Raw genomic sequence first — 27871 nt, 5'->3', positions numbered from 1 at the left:
CTTACATCAAAACCTTCCTCCACTCTCAAAATCCTCTGGTCCTGTTTCTTCAGTACAGAACAAGGTGGTTTCACTTAGAGCCCCTGTGGAACCAAGAGTCTATCATCTGGAATGGCTCATAAACATGAAAGGAAATGCATCAAACGGTAAGCTCTGCTTAGGCTGAAATGCAAAATATTAACTCAAACGATAGAACCAGTGACTAACATTAAATGTCTCACTGTTACTTTTCTGAGGCTAAGTTATTTCTTACCTTGTCATTTATCATAAAGAGTCTGGTATTACTGATCTGTACGTGTCACTCTCATCTGCCCGGATTATAAACTCCTTCAAAGAAGGAACTGTCCTCTGTAAAGAGGTGGGATCTGAATAAAACACGGTAGGTATTTTGACTCTGGGTACCAACTCTACATACTTCTGGATTAGTTCACCTAACTTGGAGACACACGAGGAATCCTTGCTTCCACGCGTGCCGTCCTTCCTTTGCCAGGATGTTGTCTTCAGGAGGGAGTGATTAACTGAAAATGATCTTTCAGCTCTCAATCTGTCCTCGATCGCCCCTAAGACCAAAGGCTTTGTAGCCATGGCACCAAATACAACAACTACCTCCAGGGCGTTACTGCTCCGTGAACAGCCCCAGAGAACACGGGGTGACTCTGAAGTCGGGAATTTGACAAGTTCACTTTGGTGAACATCACCTGACAGCCAAGCATTGGGGGTCAAACTTGTAAACCACCCCAGGGCCAGGAGAGCTGGTTCAGAATTTCTGCGGGTTCAAGGGCAACCAGTCTAGCGGGAACAGGGGTTCAGGGCATTGTCTTCCTGTGTTTGGGGAGCACTTGAACTCTCCCAACTCCCCGGTGCTGTGCCGTCATCTCGGGAGCAGGGAACAAGTGATTCTGACCGAGGAAGGGTCGAGAAGGTTCCTTGGAGAGACTTCCACAGAGGGAGACGGGCTCTGACGGGGCCTCTATGAAGGGAGAAAAACGTAGGGATTTGTCGGTCCGTGTGGCTCAAAAGGCCCCAATTCTCAGTACCTCATTTCGTGACCAAAGCACTTGTGAAAGCGCCAAGGCTCCACACACTTCGGTCCGTGAGTCTGAGGACATTTTTCGAGGGAAGAAGTAAGACGTCCACGCTGCCCCGCCACCACCTTCCAGCGCTTTTCTGACGCCGACTTCGCAGAGGCACCAGCTTCCCCTCAGGCGCCCGACCCTCCCCCGCCGGTCGCGCTCGGGACCCCGGACCCGCGCCCGGCTGTGCGCGTGCGCCGACCGCCCCAGCCGCGCTGCGCAGGCGCCGTGGCCACTTCCGGGATCTGTCAGCCGCTCCCTCAGGGCCTCGGTCCTCCGCCCGCGCCCGCCGGAGCCCGTTCGCGTCGACTGACCAGAGTCCGCGAATTCAACGCTCCGAGCCCGTTCGGACGGTCCCGACCCCCAGGTAAGCCGCAGCAGGGGCGAGTTTCTGGCCTTGCCGGCCTCCCCTGGGCCGGCCTCGTCCCGCGGGGGCGGCGAGGCGGGGGCTTAGGCCGTGGGGCCCTGAGGCTGAGGGGCGGGCCGGGGGAGGGGGCGGGGAAACCGCGTTCTCTGAGGGGCCCGCCGAGCCCTGGGGTCCCCACACGTCCAGATCCCATTATCACGATTTTCGAGCTCCAAGCCTCCTCCGATGCCAGAATTAAAAGCTGCTTCTCCTGCGCTTCCATTGTGGGCATTTATCCCAGTCTCTAATATTGTGGTGAATGGGATCATCTTCCCCCAGTCGAGCGTCACGAGGCACCGTTCATTCCTTTCTTCAGCGTCTAGAATAGGGTCGCTGCGCGCCGTAGGCGCCCCTGGAATGTTTGGCTCCTGTCTAGGGCCGCCTTCCATCCTTCAGCTGTTGGGGGACCTTCCCGAGCTCGAGAAGAACCTTCCCCCGAGTTCTTTAAGAATCCCCCCGCTTGGGTGCCGCCTTCCCCTAAGTCACAGTTGTACCTCGTCGCTCCGTGGAACCCTTCTGTAGCGCCTTTCCCACCACACCCCTCCGGTCGGGCTGCCCAGATTGCCATCCCGGCGCCACCATTGCTTGGATGACCCTGGCAAGATTGCTTCTCTGAGTCCCCGTTTTCTCATCTGCAGTAATAAGATCCTCAGGGGGTTTCTGAGGCTCCAGTGAGTTTATTTGCATCAATTGCTTAGGATAGTTCCTGGCCCAGAGTAGGTGCTCAATAAATGTTAGCTGTTATTCCTGCTTCTCGGCATTCTCTGTCTGTCTCTATCTCCCCTTCCTCGTCTACCCTTCTCCCCCCAGATTTGAGGACCAGGAAAGTGTCAGATTTATTTATGTTTCTGGCCCCAACCTGGTACTTACTACACTGCTGGGCACATGGCAGGCACTTAATAAATTGTAGTTTAGAATCGTTAATTATAAAGCCATCTGTTCTCATACTGGGGCTTTGGAACCGGAAGGAAATGCTGACCTACTTTTATCTATTTCAACTCATTGCTGAAATTACCTAAATTATCCTAGTTCTGCCCTCTTTTATCAGTTTTTAAATCTAACCTTTTGGTTTCCCGGAGGCCCTGGGTTTTTCTGGTATCTTTAAAAAAAAAAAAAAAGAAAGAAAAGAAAAGGAGAAGGTATCATTCAGGAGGCTGTTTTTGTCCTGTGAGGGAGTAGGTGTAAGTGGCTGCTTCCTACACAACCTATTCGGAGGCCTTCAGAGGTTAATTCATCTACTTACCACAATTAAAGGAGGGGATCATTCTTGGAAAATTAAATCTCCTGCTGGGGGAGAGTATCAGATCTAGGTAACTAATCCTGTGCGGAAACAGGTTCTGCCTAACGAAGTTTGGTCTGCTGGTGAGGCTGGTGCCTGGAGTTGGAACCTGTCTCTGAACACTGGGGAGGGTGTGGTGACCTTGTCGGAGCACCTGGTGGTATTGCTGGGTTGGGTATTGAGAGCAATTAGAAGCTGGATGAATCACAGTCTCGAAAACTGACCCCAAGCAGGGAACTGAAATTCCCACTGTACGAATACTTTAAAGCTCCAGGGCCGGGAATTTAAAGCCTAGGTAGGTGTTTCCAAGTTCAGAGGGTACTTACTGGTGTAAGTACTTAAGTACTTACTGGTGTATTTCTAGGGATGGTTCAAAAGCCTTGGGTCAGAGGAAGAAAGGGAACTAACCGAGCATCTGTTCTAGGCTAGGCTTTGAACTACATGCTTTCACGTATTATTTAATCCTGCTACCACTGGCCTTGGGATGTCAGTTCTATGTCCATTTTACAGATGGAGAAAAATGAGTTTTAGAGATATTGAGTGACCTGCCCAGGATTTCCTAGCTACTGTGTGTCAAAGCCAGGATTCAAACCCAGGTCCTTTTGGCTCCACAGCCCGTGGCTAACCAAATAGCAGGATGACTCAAGTGATAGGTAAAGAAAGGAGTTGGGGGGTGGAGGGGGTCCCTGGAATCATACTGTCCGATAAATTGTTCTTTCTCTCTCTCTGTGCTGGACATTAAAAGTTCATCAGTAGAAGTTTGTTAAATTTAACGCAGCACCTTTTTGTCTCTCCCTTTTTCTTCTCTCTACCCTCGTTAAGACAAAGTTTATCAGATTTCACTTAAATATGAATCACAGTTTAGAAATTATAATTATCACCCTACGACAGAAGGTTTCTTTTTCTTTGTACAAAATTCAAGTTGTCATTATCCTGCTTTCACTGAGTTTAATGAACACAGGCTGTGTTTACTGGTGTCTTATGAATCTGACAAACATGAGTGTTGTCTTGGCCTACAGACTTAAAATAGCCACATGATTATAGAAGGAAGTACAGGTCTAAGTGTAAGTGTATGTCCAAATATGGAACTTGAATGCTATAACAAAATTAGAAACGCGATTTTAGAAATAATTATGCTATTGAGTAAATGTTTACCTCTTTTGAAGGCTTTGCTGCATTGCTTATAACTGTGAGTTTTAGAATGAGAAAGCCTTTGTCTGCACCTTTCTTTTTTTATAAGTTGAGAACATTTTTTAAAATTTATTTATTTATTTATTTTTGGCTGCGTTGGGTCTTTGTTGTTGCGCGCGGGCTTTCTCTAGTTGCGGTGAGTGGGGGCTACTCTTCGTTGCAGTGCACGGGGTTCTTATTGCGGTGGCTTCTCTTTGTTGTGGAGCACAGGCTCTAGGCATGCGGGCTTCAGTAGTTGTGGTGTGCGGGCTCAGTAGTTGTGGCTCACGGACTCTAGAGCACAGGCTCAGTAGTTGTGGCGCACGGGCTTAGTTGCTCTGTGGCATGTGGGATCTTCCCGGACCAGGGCTGGAACCCGTGTCCCCTGCACTGGCAGGCGGATTCTTAACCACTGTGCCACCAGGGTAGTCCACCTTTTCTTTTTTAACTGTATATGAAATGTGTGCTTTTATTGCATGTAGATATTTACATTAAATTACTAATGTAAATTAATTTACATTAATTATTAATGTAAATCAATGTGATTATTAAACAAAATTGCAGACCAATTTTGTTTCAGTTAACAAATAAGCCTTTAAAATGTGGCATATAAACTAAATTTCTTTTAATTAAGCAGATGTTTATGGCACATGTTATTTTTAGTAACTGAGTAAAACCTTTTGTAATGGGTAAGCCTATGATATCAGAGAAAAAGAATCATGCACTGAGCTCTGGAGGTTTATTTAAAAAAAAAAAATAGACAAACAAATTAAGCAGTCTCATTTGAATTCATTTAAAAGTTTTTTTTATTTCGAGTTAGAGATTTTATTTGTGAGTTGCAATTTGCTTTCTAGAACATGTACCTGTAAAAAAAAATTAATGACCTAAATATCCTCACTCTTAGAATAGAATGTGAAACACTGATATTTCTCTGCCAGATGTTTTATTTAAGGGTACACTTATCTCTTTTTGACCTTTAGGTTCCCTTACAACAATTAGCAGAGACATTTCCTTTGCTTCCCACTAAGATTGATTTCTGCTTTGTCTGAACTTTCATTGTTCACTTTACAACCTTCTGATGGCCTTTCCATTCACTTCCTTCTTGCATCAGAATTCCTATCTCACATTTCAGTCTCCACCCTAGGTTGACTTGTACTTAAGTATTGAAACTCTGAGTGCTGTGAGAGTGCCTCTTAGAAATGATAAAAAAAGGGAAGGGGGTGGGACCGCTGACTGCTTTTTTGAAAAAATTTCTCCTATTTCAGGTAAAAGTTGCTTCATCAGTATATCTAGATTTGGATGCCTATAGAATGGAGAGTGTGATTTAATTTTTAATGATGTTTCACAGATTCCTGCTTTTCATTTAGTTACAATAAAAAATTTAAAGAGTAACTAACATAACAAACACCTGCCTACTCTTTGCCTTGATTCACCAGTTGTTAACGTATTGCCACATTTGCTCTTTATACATCTACTTGCTGTCCTGAATGATTGAAAATAAGTTACAGAAGACATCATGACATTTCATCCCTAAATAGTTCATCATCTTTATCTCCTAAGAGTTAGGACATTCTCCTACCTAACAGCCAACCATTATCATAGTTAAGAAGTTGAAAATGATTCCGTATTGTTGTGTGATAGGTAGTCCAAATACAAATTTTTCCTATTTTACGAAATACATCTTTTACAGCTGTTTAAAAATGTAGGTTTACAATCAAGTTTCATTTATCAAATTTGGTTTTCATAGCTCTTTTAATCTAGAACAGCCACCCTCCCCAACCCCGACCTCTTTTGAATGTCCAGGCCAATTGTTTTATAGGATGGGACACATTCTGGTTTTAACTCTTTGTTTCCCCTTGGTGTTACTTAACTAATTCCACTCCCCTTTATTTCCTGTAAACTGGAAATTAGGTCTAGATGTTGACTGGATTTAGCATAAATACAATATGTTTGGCATAAATACTTCATAGGTAGGTTGGCCATATTACCAGGTTTCTCCAGCATAGTCCTGTGGCCTGTTTTTTTTTTTAAAGGAACTCCTTTATTTATTTACTTATTTATTTTTGGCTGTGTTGGGTCTTCGTTTCTGTGCGAGGGGTTTCTCTAGTTGTGGCAAGTGGGGGCTACTCTTCATCGCGGTGTGCGGGCCTCTCACTATCGCGGCCTCTCTTGTTGCGGAGCACAGGCTCCAGACGCGCAGGCTCAGTAGTTGTGGCTCACGGGCTTAATTGCTCTGCGGCATGTGGGATCCTCCCAGACCAGGGCTCGAACCCGTGTCCCCTGCATTGGCAGGCAGATTCTCAACCACTGCGCCACCAGGGAAGCCCATTGCAGCATAATTATTAATAGTGCCCCTTTATGCTCTCTTGAAAGTATTCTGGTCTGGCTAATAAATTAAGTGGTCACTATTTATAAGTGATGGTGTGCCCTTCAGTTTGTCTCCTGTCAGGAGGCCCATCAGATTATATTGTTCCACTACTTATGATACTAAGATTGATTGCTTGGTTAAGGTGGTGACTGCCAGATTTTTTTCTTGTAAATGCATGTTTTTCTGTTTGTAATTAATAAATAATCTGTGGGATGATCATTTGAGACTGTGTGAATATCTTGTACCCCAACAGTCCTAAACTCATGGTTTTAGAGTCCCTTGATGACCCTTGACAGAATAAACTATACATTGGTGGTTACAGTGCTAATTGTATTTAAATGATTAAGTTTTGACATTGAGATTGGTCTTTTTCAATGGAAGAATTGTTTTATTTATCCCCAAACATTTCAGGATCCCCAGACAACTTAAATATGGGTTGCCTGCCATTTTAAATGCTTTTTCTGTTGCTTGTTGCAGCTTTCTGTCCTTTAAAAACACTAAGAATAATGTCCCTGCATCAGTTTTTACTAGAGCCAATCACCTGTCATGCCTGGAACAGGGATCGTACCCGTAAGTATGCTATTAACTTTGCTCCTTTATTTTGGTACCTTTGATTCTTTTAGATGTAGGTACTTTTAGGGATCACATATTTCAATGTCATATGTGAACAGGACATAGATATAGCTTCAGAGAGAACTAGGTCAGTCCTTTGGTTTACAGGTAGAGAAATCGAGGCTGAGAGGGTTGGAAGGACTTTCCGGTGGTTACACCCAAGTTAATGTCAGAGCCGTAATTAGCACTCAGGCCTTCTGGCTCCTTGTCCACTTCTTTTTCTACAGTATCACCTGGAGGACAGTTTATATCAGAGACATCTTTCATTGCCCTAATAACCCAATATCTGGGATGATTGTACAGTAACACTCATGACCCAGCATTTAGTCAGAATACTAGGACCTAGAAATAAGCTGTTACAGACACACATGGTTTACAAGTGGCGTACTGAGAGCAGTATTATCTAGTGTTTACTATGTTATTCATAATAAGCTTGAGTTTCCAGTTTTATAGCTCTAGCAAACTAGAAAGGGATGGAGAAGACTTTTAGAAGTAGGTGTAGTACAGCAAGCAAAGTGCAGGTAATATGACAAGGAGAAGGCAAAAAAAAAAAAAAAATCTAAAAACAGACAGAAGTGTAGTATTATACCCATGAGTTATTTTTAAAAGTTAGGTATTTATTCACTGTCTAAAATAATAGCTTTATTAAAATATAATTCACATGTCATAAAATTCACCCTTTTGAAGTATACAGTTCAGTGGTGTTTAGTATATTAAACAGAATTATGCAACAATCACCACTGTCTAGTTTCAGAATATTTTCATCACTCCAAAAAGAAACTCTATGCCCATTAGCATTCACTTCCAATTTTCCTCAAAACTTCCAGCCCTAGGCAACTACTAATCTACTTTCTGTCTCCATGGATTTGCCTGTTCTGGATATTATGTATAAATGGGCGATATGATAGATGGGGGAACTATTAAATGATTGACCTAAAGTTTGGGTCATAGACTTTAATTTTAATAAATCGATATTTATTTTTTAAAAATGGATGAACTAGAAAGGAAAAAATACTAGTATAAGTTCAAAAAAATCCATCATATATGTATATTCTTAACATTTTAGATTGATCTAAGAGAGTTCTCCTGAGAATTTTATTTTGTGATTTATATTGGCTTTATTGTAAAGAAAAACTTCAATATATTTTATCAGTAGTGTCAAGGGTTGTTGGGGTTTTTGTTTGTTTGTTTGTTTGTTTTTATAACCTAGTGGTTCCAACCTGGGTCTATGATAGCAGTAATGAAAGCCTATGAGCTATTTGTAGCATTTCAGAAAGTCTAACATAAATTAAATATTTGTCATTAATAGTGTTGTACAGGCGAGCTAAAATGTCAAATATATTTACTGTGGACTAAAATTATATCAGTTAAGGGAATTCCCTGGCGGTTCAGTGGTTAGGACTCAGCACTTTCACTGCCGGGGCCCTGGGTTCGATCCCTGGTCGGGGAACTAAGATCCCTCAAGCCTAGCGGCTGGGCCAAAACAAAATAAAATAAATAAAATTATATCAGTTAAGTATAGTAATATTGTTTATTTGTTACTGGTTAGAACTTTAATTGACAGTTGTATATGTTTCTAATAAAATGAATTTTTTAATTCAGTTTTTCTAGAGAACATTTTAAAATATGGGGTCCAAGTAGAGGTAAAAAATAATAAAGGAATTCTTCAGGACGAATATTGGGAACCATTTTCTGAAACCGCTTTCCTGTTCCTTCCTTCAGTCTGTTTTTAAAATGCCAACTGTAACATCCCTTTTTTTGTGACAATTTCGAGTTCAGGTGTTAACTATTGACTTTTTTCTCCAGAGATTGCCCTTAGCCCCAATAACCACGAAGTCCACATCTATAAGAAGAACGGGAGCCAGTGGGTGAAAGCTCATGAACTCAAGGAGCACAACGGACACATCACAGGTAAAAAAGGGAGATCACATGAGCTTAGTACGGCATTTCCAAGTCTAGCACGCTTCTGTGTAAACAGATAGACTAGTAAAGGAAGTCTGCCACGGTACTTAGTGCAGCATTTACTGATTTTTCCTGAGAAAATTTGAGAAAATATATAATAGTGACCTCAGTTTTTAAGTGCGTCTCTGAGCCCAGCTGGTATGCAGTGCTCTCCTAGTGTTACAGAAAACACAACCTACTCTGGGGACTAGAGAGCTTAGATTAGATGAGACATGAAAGCGAAAACCAGACAGCACGTCAGCTGTGTGCAACCGCAAGCCAAGCTGTGTTCCCAAGTCCTAAGGGAACGCTGTGTCTTCCAAAAATTTCCTGTATGTTGTTTTTAGGGCAAGGAAGACATTCCAAAATATTGAAAAGGACAAAGAGTAATATAACAAACACCCATATTCCTGCCACCCAGAATTAGCAGCTATTTATCTTTTTTCCTGTGCCAGAAAACTTGGGAAACAAAGATTTGATTATAAGAAGTATATTATTATAAGAAGTATTATTCCAGATAATGGTAAAGTCTCCTCTCACCACCAGTCCTATTCCTCTCCCCCAGAAGACACTGTAATTGGTATGACATTGTCCCCGTCCATTTTTTCATACATTTTTTCATACTTTCACATACATGTATGTGTGTGTGTGTGTGTGTGTCAGTGTGTGTAAGCAGTCTTTAGTACTATTGGCTAGAATTTTTAAATACTGCATAAATGGCATCATAGCACGCATCTCCTGTGGCTTACTTTTGCATTCCACATTGTTTCTGAGTTCTATGTATGTAGGTGTATCTAGACCAAATTGATTCCTTTTACCCGCTGGGTAGCATTTCATACCTCATCTATTTACTCTTTCCTCCACTGAAGGATATTTAAGTTGCTTCCGCTTTTTCCCTGTGACATTGAAGTGCTAAATTGAGCGTCCCCGGGCAGATCTCCATTCAGGTGTGAATGTCTCTGGGAGACTTGCTGTACCACAGGGGTGCGAACATCTTCAGCCTTGCCAGGCATTGTCAGATGCCTTCATCCCAGCAGCCCTGATAGGAGTGCTTATCTTCCCACACCCCACACATGCTTGATAGAAGCAGACTGGCTGATGAGTGATCTTTGGTCACTCTATAAGCTGCATTTCCCTGATTAATAGAAAGGTTGAGCAGATGTTTATTAGCCACCTGGGTTTTCATTTTCATGACTTTACTGTTCATAACTCCTAACCATTCTTCCATCGAGTTTTTAACTTGTTCTTGTCAATTTGTAGAAGACTGGATCTTAAAGCATTAGCTCTGAGGCAGATTCCTAAGTGTACAGTAACTTTCATCTTTGACAAAAACTATCAATGAATAGTTGGGTAAAGGTAGCAAGCAGAGAGAGCAGTGTCGAGTTTTATTAACCAAGTGTGAAATAAAGGAGAAGGAAGAAAAAATGGAGAATTTTTACAATGTTTTCAGAACTTAGTAAACCATATCTTGATACCAGATTTCAAGACAGTGTATTGCTTTGTTGTTAAATCATGTCTGGCTACTTTTTAAAAAAACATACTAACTTACTGCTGCGTTCAGGGAGAACTCTTGGTCTTTGACCCTTACTACCATAGTTTCTTTTTTATCCTATTTTCTGACTAAGTGATTCAACTGCTTTAAACAATTGGCCAAGCACATCAAAACTTATTCTCCATAACTTTTCAATTATAAATTTCTCACCGCAGTCTTGGGTTTCCCTTCTCACAATGATTTTTGCACTTAAGTGGGCAGCACAGGGACTGATGGTAATTTTCTTTTTTTTTTTAATTGGGGCCCTTGAGTTTTGCCTCTAATCCCCTAATATACTGATTAGCTTAAATATATCCTTCCCCCCAATCAGAGAAAAACATAGCGTGTTTTGACCCTCTGCACCCCTTACATTGTATCCCCAGCAAAAACTTATGACCATCCCTTCTTGCTTTTACCAGTGATTTGTATGTGATGCCAGTCAGGAACCGACTAACTATATTACCAAACCAGCACCAAAGACATAATTTCTATTTTTGTTGCTGTTGCTTTCCCACGACCTTATTTTTATGAGGTTTGGCCTATTTTCTTTAAGTCCCTTTGCCAGTGGCCTTACAGCCTAAAAATAAGAACACTCATTTTAAATTGGAATTTTAACATTAGGAAATACTTACAAATGAGAAAGAGCCAAGATGAAAGACCAAAGAAATAGCTAAAAAAGTGAAATAGTTAGTTATGTCCTTTTTCTCCCCCTGCTTCTCTTCTGGAATCCTTTGAACTTGGGCCTGTTTTCTGTCCAAATGCTCAAATGACATTTTTTTTTAGATCTGAAAAAACTGTTGTTGGAAAAGTCTAAATATAACTCTGTGGCAGGAGACCAAGGATCAAACATAATTTCTCAGAGAGATAGTAACTACGGAAAAAGAAAATTACCCTCTGAAGCTTTTTAGAAGAAAAGTCTGCTCAGTACTACAGAGAAAAAGAGTATGGCATGCATCAAAGGGATATCAGAGTTCTGGTGTTTTTCTCTGACTTTATTCTTTTGTGTTAAATGCTTGATCACCATCTCCTTTTTAAAAAAACATTTTACTGTGGACACTTTCAAATAGACAGTATATAAAAGCAGAGTAATGTAATGAGCCCCTATATACCCATGACTCAGATTCAGCAATTATCAATTCACAGCTAATCTTGTTCTCAACTCACTCTCAATTCTTCTTCCTGTACTATTTTCAAGCACATCCCAGACATTGCATCACTTCATATTTCAGTTTGCGTCTCTAAAAGATAAGGACTCTTCAACAATAACCAATACAATAGTCTGTTTTAATTGGCATCCTAATAAGGTACACACATGGTTGTGATCAGTTGATCTATCTCTTAAGTTTATAGGTTCCCTTCTTTCTTTTCCTTTGCAATTTATTTGTTAAGAAAATTGAGAAATCAGGTTGTTTGTCCTGTAGTGTTTTCCAGAGCCTGGGTTTTACGGATTGCAAGCCCATGGTGTTTCACATATTTCTTCGTCCTCTGTGTTTCCTGTGAATTGCTAGTTGAAGGTAGGTGGTAGCAGGTTCTTTCATGAAGGAGGCACATAATGTCCGGTTGTCTTTCTTTCTGTGATGTTAGCAGTTGTTGATGATCAGTGCCCATAGCCATTAATTTAATAGTGGCTGCAACATGATAATATTCTAAATCTATCATTTCTTCTCTGTTAGCTGGAATACATTCATAAAAGAGATGCTTACCTTCATCTACTATTTGGTTTTCCTGAAATATAGTTAGTATAGGAAAGACAGGATAGATGTTAGATTCCTTTTCTTTTCCTTCGAAGTCTTCTGGTGGCAGGAAAACAAAAAAAGATGCAACGCTAAATTAGCAAGAGATGAGAACTTGCCTTTATTGAATATTTGCCCTTCCCACTCTCTTTTTAACAAGTCTGTGTTTTAAAAGAGTTAAAATCTAATGTTATCTAAAAATAGGTTGAGGCTACGACTATGGTTTTACAACTTCTATATTCAAATGAAAGATGTAGCCACAGAAGTAGACTTAGAACTAGAAAATGAAGCAGAAGGCAGTTCCTTGTATTTTTCTTAGAGAGTAAGGATTTATTGATTTTTTTTTTTAAAGCACCTCAGGAATTCTTATAAAATACATACGTGTGTAATTAAAGTGGTGGTGATATTGGAATGGGGTGAAATTTGAGATTGTCAAAATCATTATAGAATCACTGAGTTTTCTCATTACAAGGCAGGATTCTGGATATTAGAGGATGTATTAGTCTTCTATCACTATGTCACAAATACTACACACTTAGCAACTTAAACCAAAACACACTTATTATCTCACAGTTTTTTGTGCGTCAAGAGTCTGGGCTTGGCTTCTCTGGGACCTCTGCTCAGGGTCTCATAAGCCGTAATCAAGGTGTCAGCCACGGAAGGGCTGTTCTCATCAGAGGCTCCACCAGGGAGGGATCTACTTCCATTCGCCTTCGGGTTGATGGTGGTAGAATTCATTTCCGTGCAGCTGAGAGATTCATGGCAGCTTGCTTCTTCAACAGAGAGTAACAGAGAAAGACCTTGAGAGTCTCTAGCAAGAGGGGCGCCATGCTCTTAGGTAATCTTGTGCACTAGTCACATCCATCTCACCTTCCCAGCATTCCACTGGTTAGAAGTGAGTCAGGGGTCCTGCCCACACCCACAGGGAGGGGTGTCCCACAGAGTCGTGAACACCAGGAGGTGGAATCTCGGAGACCACTCCAGGGTCTGCCCACCACAGTAGTTTCAGAGACTCGCTTCGTATTGTCAGGAAGCTTGTAATCAAGTTAGGAAAACAAGACAGTCATAAAAATAACTATTTTGCATCACACTCATGAGAATTTATCATAAAGAGATAATTTTAACCAGAGCAAGAAGGTATGTGCCTGAATGTTTATTCCAGTTTTATCTATTCTAATAAGTGATTGGGAACAAAACGTACAACAGTGGGATGTTTTGGGAAATTATTATGATAAGATCAGTGTTCTAAAATAATGTATAACCACTGCTGATTTATAAAAAACAGGAGAAAATGTTTGCCATGATATTAGTATCCTTTGCGGGAAGAATATGTGTGAAGAATGGAAGCAGGGCTTTTTTGACTTTGCATATGTCCCATTGTGATGTTTGCCTCGTGATAATATGTGGGTTTGCTTTTGTAGTTAAAAATAAAATTTAAAATCTAATAGAGCTGCAAAGCTGTCCTATAATGAATGGATTTGAAATAAAAATACGCATCACTGAGAATACACTTCCCCATCTTTTTCCCTTCACTGGTATGAATAATTGAGCTGACTATTCCTGTAGGTGAATGAACATAAACTGTTCACACTACTAAAGTCACTGTGATTTATGGCTAATGGAGACTTTGATTCTTACTTTTTTCATGTAAATGTTAAGAATGTTAATTATTTTTAGAGAGATATCTATAATAAAAATTTATTAGTAGTATTTCTATACCTTCAGTGTTAAGTTATACTTGTAGAAAATACCTCATCAGTAACTATAAAATGACTGAATCATAGCAGATTTTACTCTTGGTATATAACAAACTGACCTTGACTTTGGGATCCTTCATAGAGGCACCAAGTAAGTAAAAGTCTGATCAAATAAGAAAAATAAATCTTACATTCAGATACATATTTAGGTCTTTTCCTCGTTTAGATGCAAAGATACTCAAAGACTCTTTCATAGAACCTGTATCATGTAAAAAAGGTATTTCGGTTAGTTTAAAAAACAGTGACCTTCAGAAGAATCACAATTTATATTTTCCCCTCTCTATACTGATGATTGTTTACCCTATATGTTGTTTTATTTGTAGGTCATATAGCAGACTTTCAGTTAATATCATGGACCAAGGTCTGTTACTGAATGAATAAAGGTACTTTCAGAGCAAAAAAAAAAATCCAATAAAGAAGGAAGAAAAGGGTCTTCAGATCAGATATTCTAAAGATATGTGGCTGGGTGTTAAGAATGCCCCTGCTTGGTTTGTAACCTCCGCAGTTATAACAGCTCTGTTCTGCCTGGCCTCCAGAGGATCCTGAGTTATGAAACTTTGCAGAGAAACATCCTTGCCTTTGTGTGTGAGGTGGTGACCAGGACCATAGGCGGGGAAGGATGGGCTGGGGAGGAAGGTCCCAAGCCCACATCCAGCCCTGCCACGCCGGTGGCCTCCTGCTGGTGCCGTGTCAGTTGTCGATGGCCAGGCAGAGCAGATGCCACCACGTCTCAACTTGCAGGTATTGACTGGGCTCCCAAGAGTGACCGCATCGTCACTTGTGGGGCTGACCGCAATGCCTACGTGTGGAGTCAGAAAGATGGTGTCTGGAAGCCGACCCTGGTGATCCTGAGGATTAACCGTGCAGCCACTTTTGTCAAGTGGTCCCCGCTAGAGAACAAATTTGCTGTGGGCAGCGGAGCACGACTCATTTCTGTTTGTTACTTCGAGTCCGAAAATGACTGGTGAGCAACATGAGTATTTTTATTTCTCTGTAGAATCATACGTTTGGACTGCTGTGTCCTCGGTGACTTCTTGAGGCACTGGGTGGAGGCTTAACTGTAACTTCAGCTTTTCCTCATCTGGAGATTTTTTTTTTCCTTTGAAATTCTCCATTCTCTCTGAGCATTCTTCCTTCTTCTGTGTGCAATGAGTCCAATCTCACATCTTTCTCATATTAATATTGACCTGTGGTTTCCATGTTCTCATCTCCTGGCTTGTTTGTTCTTTAAGATGCTACAACTCTTCTCACTCTGTACTGTCTAAATTGCTGTTTTCTTACTCTGATATATAAATTATAAACTTGAAAGATGCTCAGTGCCCTACGGAAGTTTTTTTCCCTGTCTCTATTGACTTAAAGTATCTAGGAGGCTTACAGATAACAGTATTCTCCTTTCTGTAAAGTTTTATACCAAATCTGTGTCCCGGTATAATATTTTACTTGTTTAAACTGTTAAACTTTGGGCTTCCCTGGTGGCGCAGTGGTTGAGAATCTGCCTGCTAATGCAGGGGACACGGGTTCGAGCCCTGGTCTGGGAAGATCCCACATGCCGCGGAGCAACTGGGCCCGTGAGCCACAACTACTGAGCCTGCGCGTCTGGAGCCCGTGCTCCGCAACAAGAGAGGCCACGATAGTGAGAGGCCCGCGCACCATGATGAAGAGTGGCCCCCGCTTGCCGCAACTAGAGAAAGCCCTAGCACAGAAACGAAGACCCAACATAGCAATCAATCAATGAATCAATAAATCTTTAAAAAAAAAAAAAAAAAAACTGTTAAACTTTAAAATTTGACCAGAATCTCAGAAATATAATCAGCCTGTTGTACTTACTTTATACTGTAAACCACTTGGAGCTGAGCCAGTCAAAATACAGGGATTTATTTTATGGCTAAGTAAGTTATTTTAACTACTCCTTCCTGCTTACTTTGATAAGGAAACCACTCTGCTCTACCTGGCACGTGTTCAGAAAGGGTGGTAGATACCCTTCAACATGGAATTGTCATTTAGTGCGAAACTGGCAGTGTTTGTACTTGTACTAAGAGTAGCCGGATACACATTACTCTTCATGTGTCACTGTCTGAAACAAGGAAAGGAAGGGATTATCACATTACACTTTGTAATTTAGTAAAACCTCAGAAATTTTGATTCTTTGAAACGAGTCTGTGAATTTGCAGCAAGATTGAATTATGAATTGAAGACCTGCGGTTTTTCTTGCTTGCAAGCATGTGTAAAAATAAAGCTAACAAAATGTTGCCTGCAAGAAATTGTTTAGAAGGCTCACTGTAACAAATAGATTAGAAACAGCTTTTTTCCTGGGTAGCTTTCAACCTCAGTGACTTCGCATTTTTATTCATTGAAAAATAGTCTCAGATTCAGGCAAATTGGGCTTTACTGTAGTACGAGGTATTGTCCCTTGAGCAAGCCGTTATGTTCAGGGGAATGTCTCAGCTATGGCATTGTAATTCATTTGTAGGATGCGAGTGCTTTAAAACAACCTCTAAACGCCTTTAAGGTAAAATAACTGTTATAAAACAAGTCAGAATGTTGTCTGTTTTTCAGAAAAGCCCCTACGAAAAAGATTCTATAGAAAAGTGATTTAACATTCAAGGAAGGGCGCTCTGCTCGAGAGTAAGTCTCTCAGCTCCTAAGCAGTAGAACAGGATTGGTTTTTAAGCAGCAGTTTAGGGACAGAAATTGAATTAGGCCAGAATAATGACTGATCTTAGACATAAATAAACGTTTTAGTGGAGCTAGAGAGTTAGTCAGAGGCCCATCACCAGCAAGAGGGTCTGCTAATTTCTTGATTTCTCTGTGAAAAAATAAAGAATTTGCAGTTTCACGGAGACTTACAAAGGAAATTAAACTATTTTACAACCCAAACTTAACCCAAAACAAAGGAACAAATCACTGAATATTTGTAATAAAAATTCAGCAGACTTCCCTGGTGGCGCAGTGGTTAAGAATCCACCTGCCAGTGCAGGGGACACGGGTTGGAGCCCTGGTCCGGGAAGATCCCACATGACGCGGAGCAACTTAGCCCGTGCACCACAACTACTGAGCCCACACGCTGCAAGTACTAGAGCCCGTGCTCCACAACAAGAGAAGCCACCGCAATGAGAAGCCCGCGCACCGCAACAAAGAGTAGCCCCCGCTCGCCAGAACTAGAGAAAGCCCGTGCACAGCAATGAAGACCCAACGCAGCCAAAAATAAATAAATTTATTAAAAAAAAAAAATTCAAGTGATTTCAAACCTCAATTTTTATTTCAAAGGTTAGAGTCACACATAATGTGAAAGTCCATGGGAGACGGTATGAGAGTTAATCCATAAATATACTTAATGATGAGGATCCCCTGGTAGCCGGGAAAGTTCCGAACTGGCTGCTCTGATGAAAACATCAAAGCCTGAAAGGCAGGAGAGCAAAGGGGCCACATATGGTTCCCCTTCCTCTCTTCCTCTAGAAACGCACCTTCTCTCTGGTAGAACACTCGGCGGCCACGTGAGAACCATGTGTAGGTGTTTTCGCCTGACACACATTTGTAGGTCATTTGGGGACGGTTGCTTGATGGCGTGGATAAACTAAAATGGGTTTTCTCTTTTTGTAGGTGGGTAAGCAAGCACATTAAAAAACCCATTCGCTCCACGGTCCTCAGCTTGGATTGGCATCCCAACAACGTCTTGCTGGCTGCAGGATCCTGTGATTTCAAATGCAGGTGGGAACGAGTGAGGATTGGTAGACGGCCTTGAGCTCTTCGTTTTTCATCTTTCAGCAAGTATTTTTGAGGTTCCTTTTCTTTGTAAGGTACTGTGCTAGGCCCCACGAGGGTCCCAGAGATGAAAGGAGCTTGTGATCTAGAAAAGGAGCTACAGCAAGTGCGGAAATCAGGAGGTATCAATAGAAAGCAGTGGACCAGGAGGGGCAGGCGGAGGGATGCAAGGGTGGAGCCAGGAAGTTTCCTCAGGCGGAACGTCCAGGTACAGGGTCCCCCGCTCCCACGGTGTTATTTCTCATTTCATAACCCAGGCAGCAGACTGGGCAAATTCCAGAGTGAAACCAAGATCAACAAAACGGAGCTGAACAGGGCACTGCTGAGCTGTTACTGTATGGTTGCTTTTCAGCTAAAGCTCTTTATTTGTCGTTAGCGTGAGACTAGAAGAAACACAGCCACTTTGCTGAGAGCTTTAAGGGTCATACAGTGTAATTGCTTTCTAAAGCTGTTCTTTATCAAGAAGGCTCCCTCCTCCCCACCCCGGCCTTAGCCAGAAGAAAAGCAAATGTTGCTTCATGTGGTGGGTTGGGAGGTGGGGTGCAGCATTCTTTGGTAAGCTATGTGGAGAAATTTCAGAAAACCTGGCTAGTGATTTATATCCAAGAATCCTCACGGGGTTTTTGGTTTGGGTTTTTTTTTTAAGGATATATATGGGAATTTGGCTGTGGGATGGGAGTACAATAGTGTCAAGGTACTTTTTGGAAAAATATTGGCTCTTCTACTTGAGAACCAGTGTTAACAGTAAAGATTTTTTCATATTCAGGAATTTTGTTGTTTGTGATGTGTTACCCAGAGTCATTCCAGCTCCCTTAGAAGATGGAACTTAACCATACCACCTGGATTGTCAGGCTGTGTCTAAAAATCTGCTTGTACAAATAGCTTACAATTCTTTTGTTAATATTAATTTCCAGAAGTAAACTTGGCTTTGACCTGTGGTCCTGTGGGTCAGGGTCTTTTCTGTTCCAGCTCTCAAGTTGGCAGCACAGTTCTTTCCTGGCTTCTGATGACTAAAGCAGTAGCCATCGTGATGCAGATTTAAAGCACAGAGATTCTGAGGTCACATCATCTAACTTACAGATAATTCGAGGCTTCCTTCGCCTCTCCACTGTCCTGCCTCTTCCAGAGCTGCTGCTGCCGCCATTATTGTTTTAGGGGGAAAATATCCCAGATCGCTTTGGGAGTCTTTAAGTTTCAGAAGTTTTTGAAGAGAAGCAGTATAAAGAAATAGCATTGGAGGGCAGATCCCCAGCTGTTCTCTAGCCCTTCTGCTTCCCAACTCTGGGTCAGAACATCCTCACACACAGCTTCATGGAATTAGAGAAAGAGACTGATGACCCCAGGCTGTAAAGGACCCGCCTTCATCCCAGACTAGACCTGCCACAGAGGCTGGACAGTGGGCCTGAGGGCGACACTAGGGAGAACCTTCCCACTCTCGCTGGCCTCCCTTGACTTTCTCTTTGGATGTCTCTTTCCTCCTATCTTTCCTTCCTTTCTTTTCTTTCCTTCCTCCCTTCCTTCTTTCCTATCTTTCTTTCTTTCCTTCTTTCTTTCTTTCTTTCTTTCTTTCTTTCTTTCTTTCTTTCTTTCTTTCCTTCCTTCCTTCCTTCCTTCCTTCCTTCCTTCCTTCCTTCCTTCCTTCCTTCCTTCCTTCCTTCTTTTCTTCTTTCGTTTTGCCAGCTCTTAGTTGCAGCAGGCGGGCTCCTTAGTTGCAGCTAGTTGCAGCAGGCGGGCTCCTTAGTTGCAGCATGTGGGATCTAGTTCCCTGACCAGGGATCAAACCCGGGCCCCCTGCATTGGGAGCATGGAGTTTTAACCACTGGACCACCAGGGAAGTCGCTCCCTTTCTTTCTTTAAATGAGTTAATGCCAGTGGTTTATTGCAGAGTGGCAAATAGTTTCCTCTCTCTTACCATTTGACTGTGTGGGCTCTGGACTGCTGCGTTAAGAATGAAGGTGAAGCAGACACGAAAGTATGCTGTGCTCATTTAGCAGAGCCTGCCATGGGCCAGGGAGCGGGGAGGGGCAGGACAGCAAGGTCCTCCTCTGGATGCACGCCAGGAGGGAAGGGCTTTTGTGTCCATCACTTCTAGAGCTACGCCCCGAGAGTAGTGCCTGACGCGACGTAGGCCAAACTTGAATTGACCTGTAGGCAGCCCTTAGAACCCTTCTGTGTCTTAAGAGGTTTGTGTATCTGAACTTGTCTGTCTTCAGGTTTTGCTTTTGGTGAGTCAGTATCTTTTCATTTTGGGACACCTTACAGCAGCTGCCTGTGGCCCGTTTCTATATACAGATATTTTCATTTACTCTTTCCTTCTCTTCCTGCCCTTAAACCACAGAGTGTTTTCTGCCTACATTAAAGAAGTGGATGAGAAGCCAGCCAGTACACCCTGGGGCAGCAAGATGCCTTTTGGTCAGCTGATGTCAGAGTTTGGTGGCAGTGGCACTGGCGGCTGGGTGCACGGGGTCAGCTTCTCCGCCAGCGGTAGCCGCCTGGCCTGGGTCAGCCACGACAGCACCGTGTCCGTTGCCGATGCCTCAAAAAGTGTGCAGTGAGTATCTGCCTTCGTCTGGACTTAGAGAGGAGTGGGGTGGGATCTCAGCAGCTGGCCTGAGGCTGCCCTTCCCTGGGTATAAGTGCAGGGCATTAGCATAAAAGTCCGAACCAGGCTGCAAGGCAGCCTTTAAAGTTATCTTCACACATTTAGATTGTCCATTTGGGGAAATTTTGAAGACTTAGGTCTCAGTTCCAGAAACACTTCTTAATGGAAGTGCTGATTGTGATTCCTCCAGAGGAGTCTCCTGGTTTGCTCCTAGTAAGAGTTCCTTCAGATGGCAGTTTAGTCTGTTCCTGTGAATTCCTCACAACATGTAAATGGCATCCAGCAGCCTTAGATGAAATGGGAGATGTGTTCTTACTCTGTGTAGTCAGTGGACAGTACTCCATTCATGTGGGCCTTCATGCAGTGACACTTGACACCCTGGGAGCCAGTCCCCCTGGTGTGTGCGCTGGGGGAGCCCGAATCGCAGAGACTCGCTGTGGGGAGGTGCCTGCTCGGCCCTGAGGAGAGCAGCGTGTGTCTCATCACACTTCAGTTTGTGTCTGCTTATCGTGTCTAGAGGGGCAGAGAGTGTGACGGCAGTCCTTTCCGCTTGTGAATCTTGGTTCTGTCCCGGTGAATCCTTTCCGCTGGCAGCTAAAGGTAACCCACCTGTAAGGGTTTCCTGACTTGTCCCCCGTGCAGGGAACCAGTCACATCTGACTCCCCCTGCCCCACACTGACAACAAAGTGACATTTCAGAAAGAATATGCATTTTACTGATTGGGGTGAATTTTTTTTTTAAATTTTTTGAACACCCCCCCAATCTAAATTATGAAGCCTTCCAGAAGATTTCTGTACATATATAGACACATATATCTTTTCTTTTTTTTTCTTTTTTTTTTTTTTTAATTTATGGCTGTGTTGGGTCTTCGTTTCTGTGCGAGGGCTTTCTCTAGTTGTGGCAAGTGGGGGCCACTCTTCATCGCGGTGCGCGGGCCTCTCACTGTCGCGGGCTCTCTTGTTGCGGAGCACAGGCTCCAGACGCGCAGGCTCAGTAATTGTGGCTCACGGGCCCAGTTGCTCCGCGGCATGTGGGATCTTCCCAGACCAGGGCTCGAACCCGTGTCCCTTGCATTGGCAGGCAGATTCTCAACCACTGCGCCACCAGGGAAGCCCTGTCTTTTCATTTTTAACTCCAATGGGATTATGGTATACATTTTGTATGGTAATTTGCTCTTTGTCATTCAATAATGTTTTGTCATGGCTATTTGATTTCTGTACAGTTTATTGTAATGCATAATAAGCTCTTAGCATATGCTTATATTATAAGCTCTTGTCTACCTTCGTATTGATTTATTATTTGGCTTCTCCGGTCCTGCAAGTCAGATTACATCCGCTACCCTTCTCCATCTTAGAGTATTTCATGTAGTAAGAGCCAGGTATGCCACAGGAGAGCCTAAGATGAGGTGTTAGGACTTTAATCCAATACCGTTCGTACTGCAGGGGATAGGGCAGGGGTGTCTCCTGAGACACAGTTTCAAAATGCATCATCTTTTACATGGAGCCATATGATCCTACTTCATCAACCAGAATGATTGCTGCCGTATCTGTGTAATCTCTCGGCCAGATGACCATGAAGCATATGTGTGTACACACACACACACACACATACACACGGCCCATTCACGTGAGCTCCTGGCTGGCCAACACTGTGTCGTGTTCATCGGTGGCCGTAGCTCCTGCCCCGGTGCCTGGTGGGGCACAGAATAGACTCCCATAAATGTCTGTGGTCCCAACCCTCTAGAAGCCCCGTGAGCACAGGTGAGGACAGGGGAGCAGAGAAAGGCCTTCAGTCCTGCGTGACGGTGACAGTCAACTCTAGGAGGCCAGAGAGAGGAGCAGCCGCTGCAGGCTGAAGTGGTCCAGGAAGGCTGTTCATGGGGGTGATGAAACTCAAGCCGAGTCTGAGAGACTGGGGTGGACTTTGGAAAAGCAGGGGGAGCAGAAAGGGCATGTGGGTAACGGGGCAGGGGGAGCCGAGGCGGCAGAGAACCAGCGCTCCTGGGACCGCAGTGTAGGGCAGTTTGTGGTGAGCAGGGGTGCAGGAGGGGTGGGTACAGCCAGAGGGGGCAGAGGCCTGCGCGTCTGCGGGTCACCTCAGGGCTGGCTCATGCTGGAGATCCCTGGAGGCCTGGGTCATGGGGCTCCCCTTAACATAAGTGTTCGTTCATCCTGCCAAGCCCCCATGAGGACGGGTCCTTTGTCGTCTGTGTCTGAAGAGGCTGCGTGGTCCGCTCCATCTCGGGTTAACACTGTTCTTGTGTTCAGGGTCTCAACTCTGAAGACAGAGTTCCTGCCCCTCCTGAGTGTGCGCTTCGTCTCGGAGAACAGCGTCGTGGCCGCTGTAAGCATCTCTCTTGCCCCGGGGCCTGTGCTTACTCTCCAGAACGGGAGCAGGGCGTGCCCTGTGGCTGTGCGCACGAGCCCGGGGCAGCAGCCTTGTAGGGGAAGCAGCTCGAGAGGCTCCCGTGGTGGGGCCGCTCTGCTGGGGCGCTCGCTGGGCGCACACCCCGCAGGGCCTGACCGATCCCTCGTTTCAGGGCCATGACTGCTGCCCCATGCTCTTTAGCTGCGACGACCGCGGCTGCTTGACCTTCGTCTCCAAGCTAGACATCCCGAAACAGAGCATCCAGCGCAACATGTCGGCCATGGAGCGCTTCCGCAACATGGACAAGCGGGCCACGACTGAGGACCGCCACACGGCCCTGGAGACGCTGCACCAGAACAGCATCACGTAGGTGCCGCCCGGCCCCCGGCCTGACGGCTGCGCAGAAGGGTTAGGTGACCGGGCTGCCCTTCTCCCCTCTTTGTTCCCTGACGGGTCCCTGTGATGTTCTGTGTCCTGCGGACCCAGACATCCGTTCAGGAACGGGGGCGGCGAGGGGTCTGTAACTTCCCGGCTGCAGGCTCTTACTTCCAACTCGCCACAGAGAGCGAGCCGCCCCCGCGAAGTCATTATGTCCTTCAGGGCATAGACGGTCTGGGTGTCCCGCGTGCGGAGCTCAGGCCCTGCTGCGGTCCTGTGAGCTGGCACGGCCTGTCAGGCAGCCTCTTCTGGGTCTTGCTTTCTCAGAAACTTGACTGAGGACAAAAGGAGACCTTCCTGAATGTCGTGTTCCTCTAATAGTGAGCACCTGACAGTCATATCCTGTTTGAAAGGTAGCTGTCACTTCAACCATGGATTTCAAGTAAGGTGTACAAGTAAGAAGATCGTTTAATTAGACAGATTTTCCAGCATCGTTGTGACAAAGCTAAAAAACTCCTTGACTTATTTTTCATCAGGTGTCTGTGGTTAAATAAGACAGTAGAATTGTGTCGTGTCCAGAAAGCTTGGTTGTTTTTTTCTTTAATCTAGAGGAGAAATGCACTATGTTCTTTTTTTTTTTTTTTTTAATTTATTTTTGGCTGTGTTGGGTCTTCATTGCTGTGCGCAGGCGCTCTCTAGATGTGGTGAGCAGGGGCTACTCTTCATCGCGGTGTGCTGGCTTCTCACTGCGGTGGCTTCTCTTGTGGAGCATGGGCTCTAGAGCGCAGGCTCAGTAGTTGTGGCACACAGGCTTAGTTGCTCCGCGGCATGTGGGATCTTCCCAGACCAGGGCTCGAACCCGTGTCCCCTGCATTGGCAGGCAGATTCTTAACCACTGCACCACCAGGGAAGCCCTGCACTGTATTCTTTGACTAGACCTTTTGTGTTGAGAGACTTTAATGTGGGTGATGAACATGGGAAGAATAATGGAAACCTCTAGACTTTCTCTTTGAGAGAATTTTTTTTTTTTTTTAATAAGATTCGTATTACTTTCTTTTTTTTATTATTTACTTGGCTGCGCTGGGTCTTAGTTGTGGCATGCAAACTCTTAGTTGCAGTATGTGGGATCTAGTTCCCTGACTAGGGGTCAAACCTGGGCCCCCTGCATTGGGAGCTCAGAGTCTTAGCCACTGGACCACCAGGGAAGTCCCTCTTCAAGAGAATTTCTAACTGCAGGTTGTCATGTTCAGCAGAAAGGGCCACTGGGCTTAAAACAGGCTGGAAATATCTGTGCTCTATTGAAAAGTAGTCATTTGAAGGCATTGCAGAACTTTTCTCCACACTTTTCAAGTTTCTCTGTCTTAAATGATTTTCAAAATTACTTTCTGTGAGGTTCTCTTAAGCTTCTCTGCAGACTGTGTATCTGTAAAGAGACAGCTCTCGTTGCCTTTTTGAGACTTTGAGGTTAAAAATAAAAAGACCCTTGCAGATTGGCGTGACTGCTTTTATTTGCAAGATATTAAGGCCTCTTTACCCTAGAGCAGGGTCAGCACACTTCTTGTATAAGGAACCAGAGAGTAAATTTTAGGCTCCGAGGACTACACGGTCTCCATAGACTGTAGTAGACAACTACTACAGCTCTGCCATGTGGCCTGCAGGCTGCCATGACAGTACAGAGATAAATATGCATGGATGTATTTCAGTAAAACTTTATAGGGACTTCCTTGGTAGCACAGTGGTTAAGAATCCTCCTGCCAATGCAAGGGACACGGGTTCAAGCCCTGATCCAGGAAGATCCCACATTCCCCAGTGCAGTTAAGCCCATGCGCCACAACTACTGACCCTGCGCTCTAGAGCTCGCCAGCCACAACTACTGAAGCCTGTGTGCCTAGAGCCTGTGCTCCGCAACAAGAGAAGCCACCGCAGTGAGAAACGCACGCACTGCAACGAAGAAGTAGCCCCCGCTCGCCGCAACTAGAGAAAGCCCGCGCGGGCAGCAACGAAGACCCAACGCAGCCAAAAATAAATTAATTAATTAATTTTAAAATTTATTTAAAAATAAAAAAATAAAACTTAATAGACACTGAAATGTGAATTTCGCATAATTTTCATGTCATGAAATAATAGCCTTTTAATTTTTTTCTAAGCACTTAAAATTGTAAAGGCTATTCTCTAGCCCGTAGGCTGTGCAGAAACAGGTGGTGTGTGCCATCCCCTTCCCCAGATGGAATGTTCTAGGCATTTCAGGGAGAAAGACAAATATTGTCTGAGCTGTGGAATTGGTTTTCTTGAAAGTTTTTCAGATAATCAGGCTAAGCCAAGTTGTTTCATCAATCTCCTCTGCTGAGCTTGGTTGGAATTCTGTGGTGTGTCTGAATGTTGCTAATATTAATAATGATTAATTTCAAATGTAAGGAGAGCTTTTGACTCCTATGCCCTCATTGTCCTAGAGGGTAATTTGGGAGTTTTGGTTTGGAGCCAGTTGGATTTCAGTCATGCTTCATGATGCCTCTAGTATTTTTTTTAAGCAGGGTGTCCATTTCAGTCACAGCTGTGGTCGTGGCCTCTCCTGGCTCCGCAGGGTGCACGCTGTGTGGCCTGAATTGTCCTGCTTCTCCACGCCCCTCTAATTAGTGCACATTCTTAACTTTTCTCTCTTTCCAGTCTTTTTCTTTTCTGGACATCTGGTAATAAAATACAGTTTAATATTTTCTGAGTCAGATCGCTACAGACTAATATCTATGGACACTTCAAAGGAATTGATAGGCAGTTTGTTTCCTGAAACCGCTGTTACCCTTCTAGGAAGGCTGGGGCTCACTTCCACCATGTGCCTCACAGTCTCTCTCTTGTCTTTGCCTTTTTTCAGTCAAGTGTCTATTTACGAGGTGGACAAGCAAGATTGTCGCAAATTTTGCACTACTGGCATCGATGGAGCCATGACCATTTGGGATTTCAAGGTATCGTCTATCTTTCAGAACAGATCTCGTTTGTGTTAGAAGTCTTCCCATGAGAAGACTGGTCCTCATTTCTTGGACCCAGCCGTCAACTGCAGTGCACGTCAGGAGCGCAGTGCACCGGCTGGGGTTCTCCTGAAACCCTGGGAGCTGTTAGCAGGAGAGAGCCGCACTGTCTCACTGAGGTGCGGTCCACACTGGATGTCCTCGGAGTCACTGAGGGGGGCTGGGGGCTGCTTTGGTGGCGGGCCCCAGGTTGGGCCCGGACTAGCTGAACTCTGTAGACATGTTTTTATGGTTGACACCAGCTAATCGGATCAGCACTCCCTGCCTGCCTGCCGGGTGCCGGGCCGGGTGCCGGCACTGAGGACGTGGACGTGAAGGAGCCCTCGGGGAGCTCGTCGTGGGAGAGGGAGGAGGGCGGGGGTCGGGTGGAGCTCCGGGAGAGGAGCCAGCGCCTCTGTTTTCACCTTGAGGCACTGGGGGGGCTGCATGGACTGCCTGAGCTGCCTCGGCAGCACGTGCAGAGCAGCCGAGCGGCTCGAGGGGCGCGCGCTGCACTCAGGCCCCGCCATGGGAACTGCGGAAGCAGAGCGGGCCCTGCCTGCGGGCAGCTGGGGGCTGCTCCGGAACCGACGTGGAAAGGCATCTGCTGTGACGTGCAGGTGGCCTGGGTGGCCAGGACTCTGGACAGAGGCTGCCGGAGTGAACGGGGGGCGGGCATGTGCCTCCAGCCGTGCTGGGGGGCAGGGGGTGGCCAGGAGGTTCTGGACTAGAGGGATTTAGGAGGCCGCGTGGATGGGTGCTGTGACCATGAGGGACAAACCCCGGAGGCCTGTGCACCCTCCAGCTTCGGGGTTGGGATAAGGAGGCGGGGAGGAGGGGCGGGGGTAAGAGAGCAGCTCCGGTGTGCAGCTCTGCGGACTTAACCCCCAGAAGTTAAACGTTTACAGAATTCTGCCACTGCCTGTGCGGTTCCATGATTGATGTTGCTGCCTCTACAAGTGTCTCCTCACCCTTGTTACCTTCATCTGCTTTGGGGTATCGCGCACCTGTGTAATTAGCTCCACCTGAGCAGGTAGCTGCGCCCTTCATCCTTTGATCCCTGCGGCCAAGTCCTTTCTCCTCTGCGAGTGAGCTGGGAAGTTCCAGCGCATTTTCCTCGCTGATCTATCCGCCTTTGAGCACCGCTAGGCGTTGTGCACCAGGCTGGCTGCATGGGGGCCACAGAAACACGGGAGAGCCTGCCGTCAGGGCACCTGGAGTGAGGGCCAGTGACACAGATGATAAGCAGATACGTGCCCTGGGAGCAGGCGTGTGCCCAGGGCCTGTGGGCTGGGGCCGTGGGGACAAGGCGGCGCAGGGCCTGGAAGGGCCAGCAGGGGGAGCCCTGCCCGGGAGAGTCTCTGCAGGCCAGAGTCCGGGAGCCCGTCTCAGAGGGAGCGGGTTTCAGCCAGGAAGGAGGGGGTGTGGGGTAGTGCCTTGGGGAAAACGCCAGGATGGCCGGTCCCCACTGACCATCGGTGTTCTTCCTGCCGCTCTCCAGACCTTAGAGTCTTCTATCCAGGGCCTTCGGATAATGTGAAGCTGAGCGAGCCTCCCAGATCCAGCATGAGGACGGACAGGCTGCGCCGGGCAGCTCCGCCATTTGCATGATGGGCAGGAGAGCCGGCCGCCAGGAAACACTGAAGACACATATGACGCAAACCTTGTTGTGTGTTTTGTTTGAGGATAATTGGTGAAAGTGTTGGTTTTTTAAAAGCAGCAGTGATTTGGGTTTTGTTTTTTGTTTTTTTGTTTTGCTGTTTCATTCCATTCTTGACCAAAGCTTCTCTTTAAGTAGTTTATTATGGAAAATTGTCACACTAACTTAAAGGAAGGGGTGGGGGAGGCATGTAAATTGTCCGCTAAAAAATTAAATAAAAATCCTGAATGTG

The 27871-nt window shown here is 44.8% G+C and overlaps 1 protein-coding gene across 1 annotated transcript; it reads left to right on the top strand.

The window, feature by feature from the left end:
* Positions 1-1317: 1317 nt before the first annotated feature.
* On the top strand, positions 1318-27871 carry ARPC1A (actin related protein 2/3 complex subunit 1A). Its single transcript, XM_068524237.1, has 10 exons — positions 1318-1440; positions 6774-6866; positions 8715-8819; positions 14612-14834; positions 17471-17578; positions 19971-20183; positions 22503-22578; positions 22775-22968; positions 25847-25937; positions 27481-27871. The coding sequence occupies exons 2-10, from the start codon at positions 6803-6805 to the stop codon at positions 27517-27519; spliced, it is 1113 nt and encodes a 370-aa protein (XP_068380338.1). The 5' UTR covers positions 1318-1440; positions 6774-6802; the 3' UTR covers positions 27520-27871.

Source organism: Eschrichtius robustus, chromosome 16, assembly GCF_028021215.1.
Source record: "Eschrichtius robustus isolate mEscRob2 chromosome 16, mEscRob2.pri, whole genome shotgun sequence".
NCBI lineage: Eukaryota > Metazoa > Chordata > Mammalia > Artiodactyla > Eschrichtiidae > Eschrichtius > Eschrichtius robustus.
The sequence above is the reverse complement of the archived record's forward strand: the minus strand, read 5'-3'. Positions and strand labels throughout refer to the sequence as shown.

What these genes read in the sequence shown, in the direction of transcription:
- ARPC1A (XM_068524237.1), top strand. Translation starts at nt 6,803, where the DNA reads ATGTCCCTGCATCAGTTTTTACTAGAGCCAATCACCTGTCATGCCTGG. An exon ending in GCACAACGGACACATCACAG is followed by an intron (nt 8,820 to 14,611) that starts GTAAAAAAGGGA and finishes CTCAACTTGCAG; the next exon opens with GTATTGACTGGGCTCCCAAG. An exon ending in TTCGAGTCCGAAAATGACTG is followed by an intron (nt 14,835 to 17,470) that starts GTGAGCAACATG and finishes CTCTTTTTGTAG; the next exon opens with GTGGGTAAGCAAGCACATTA.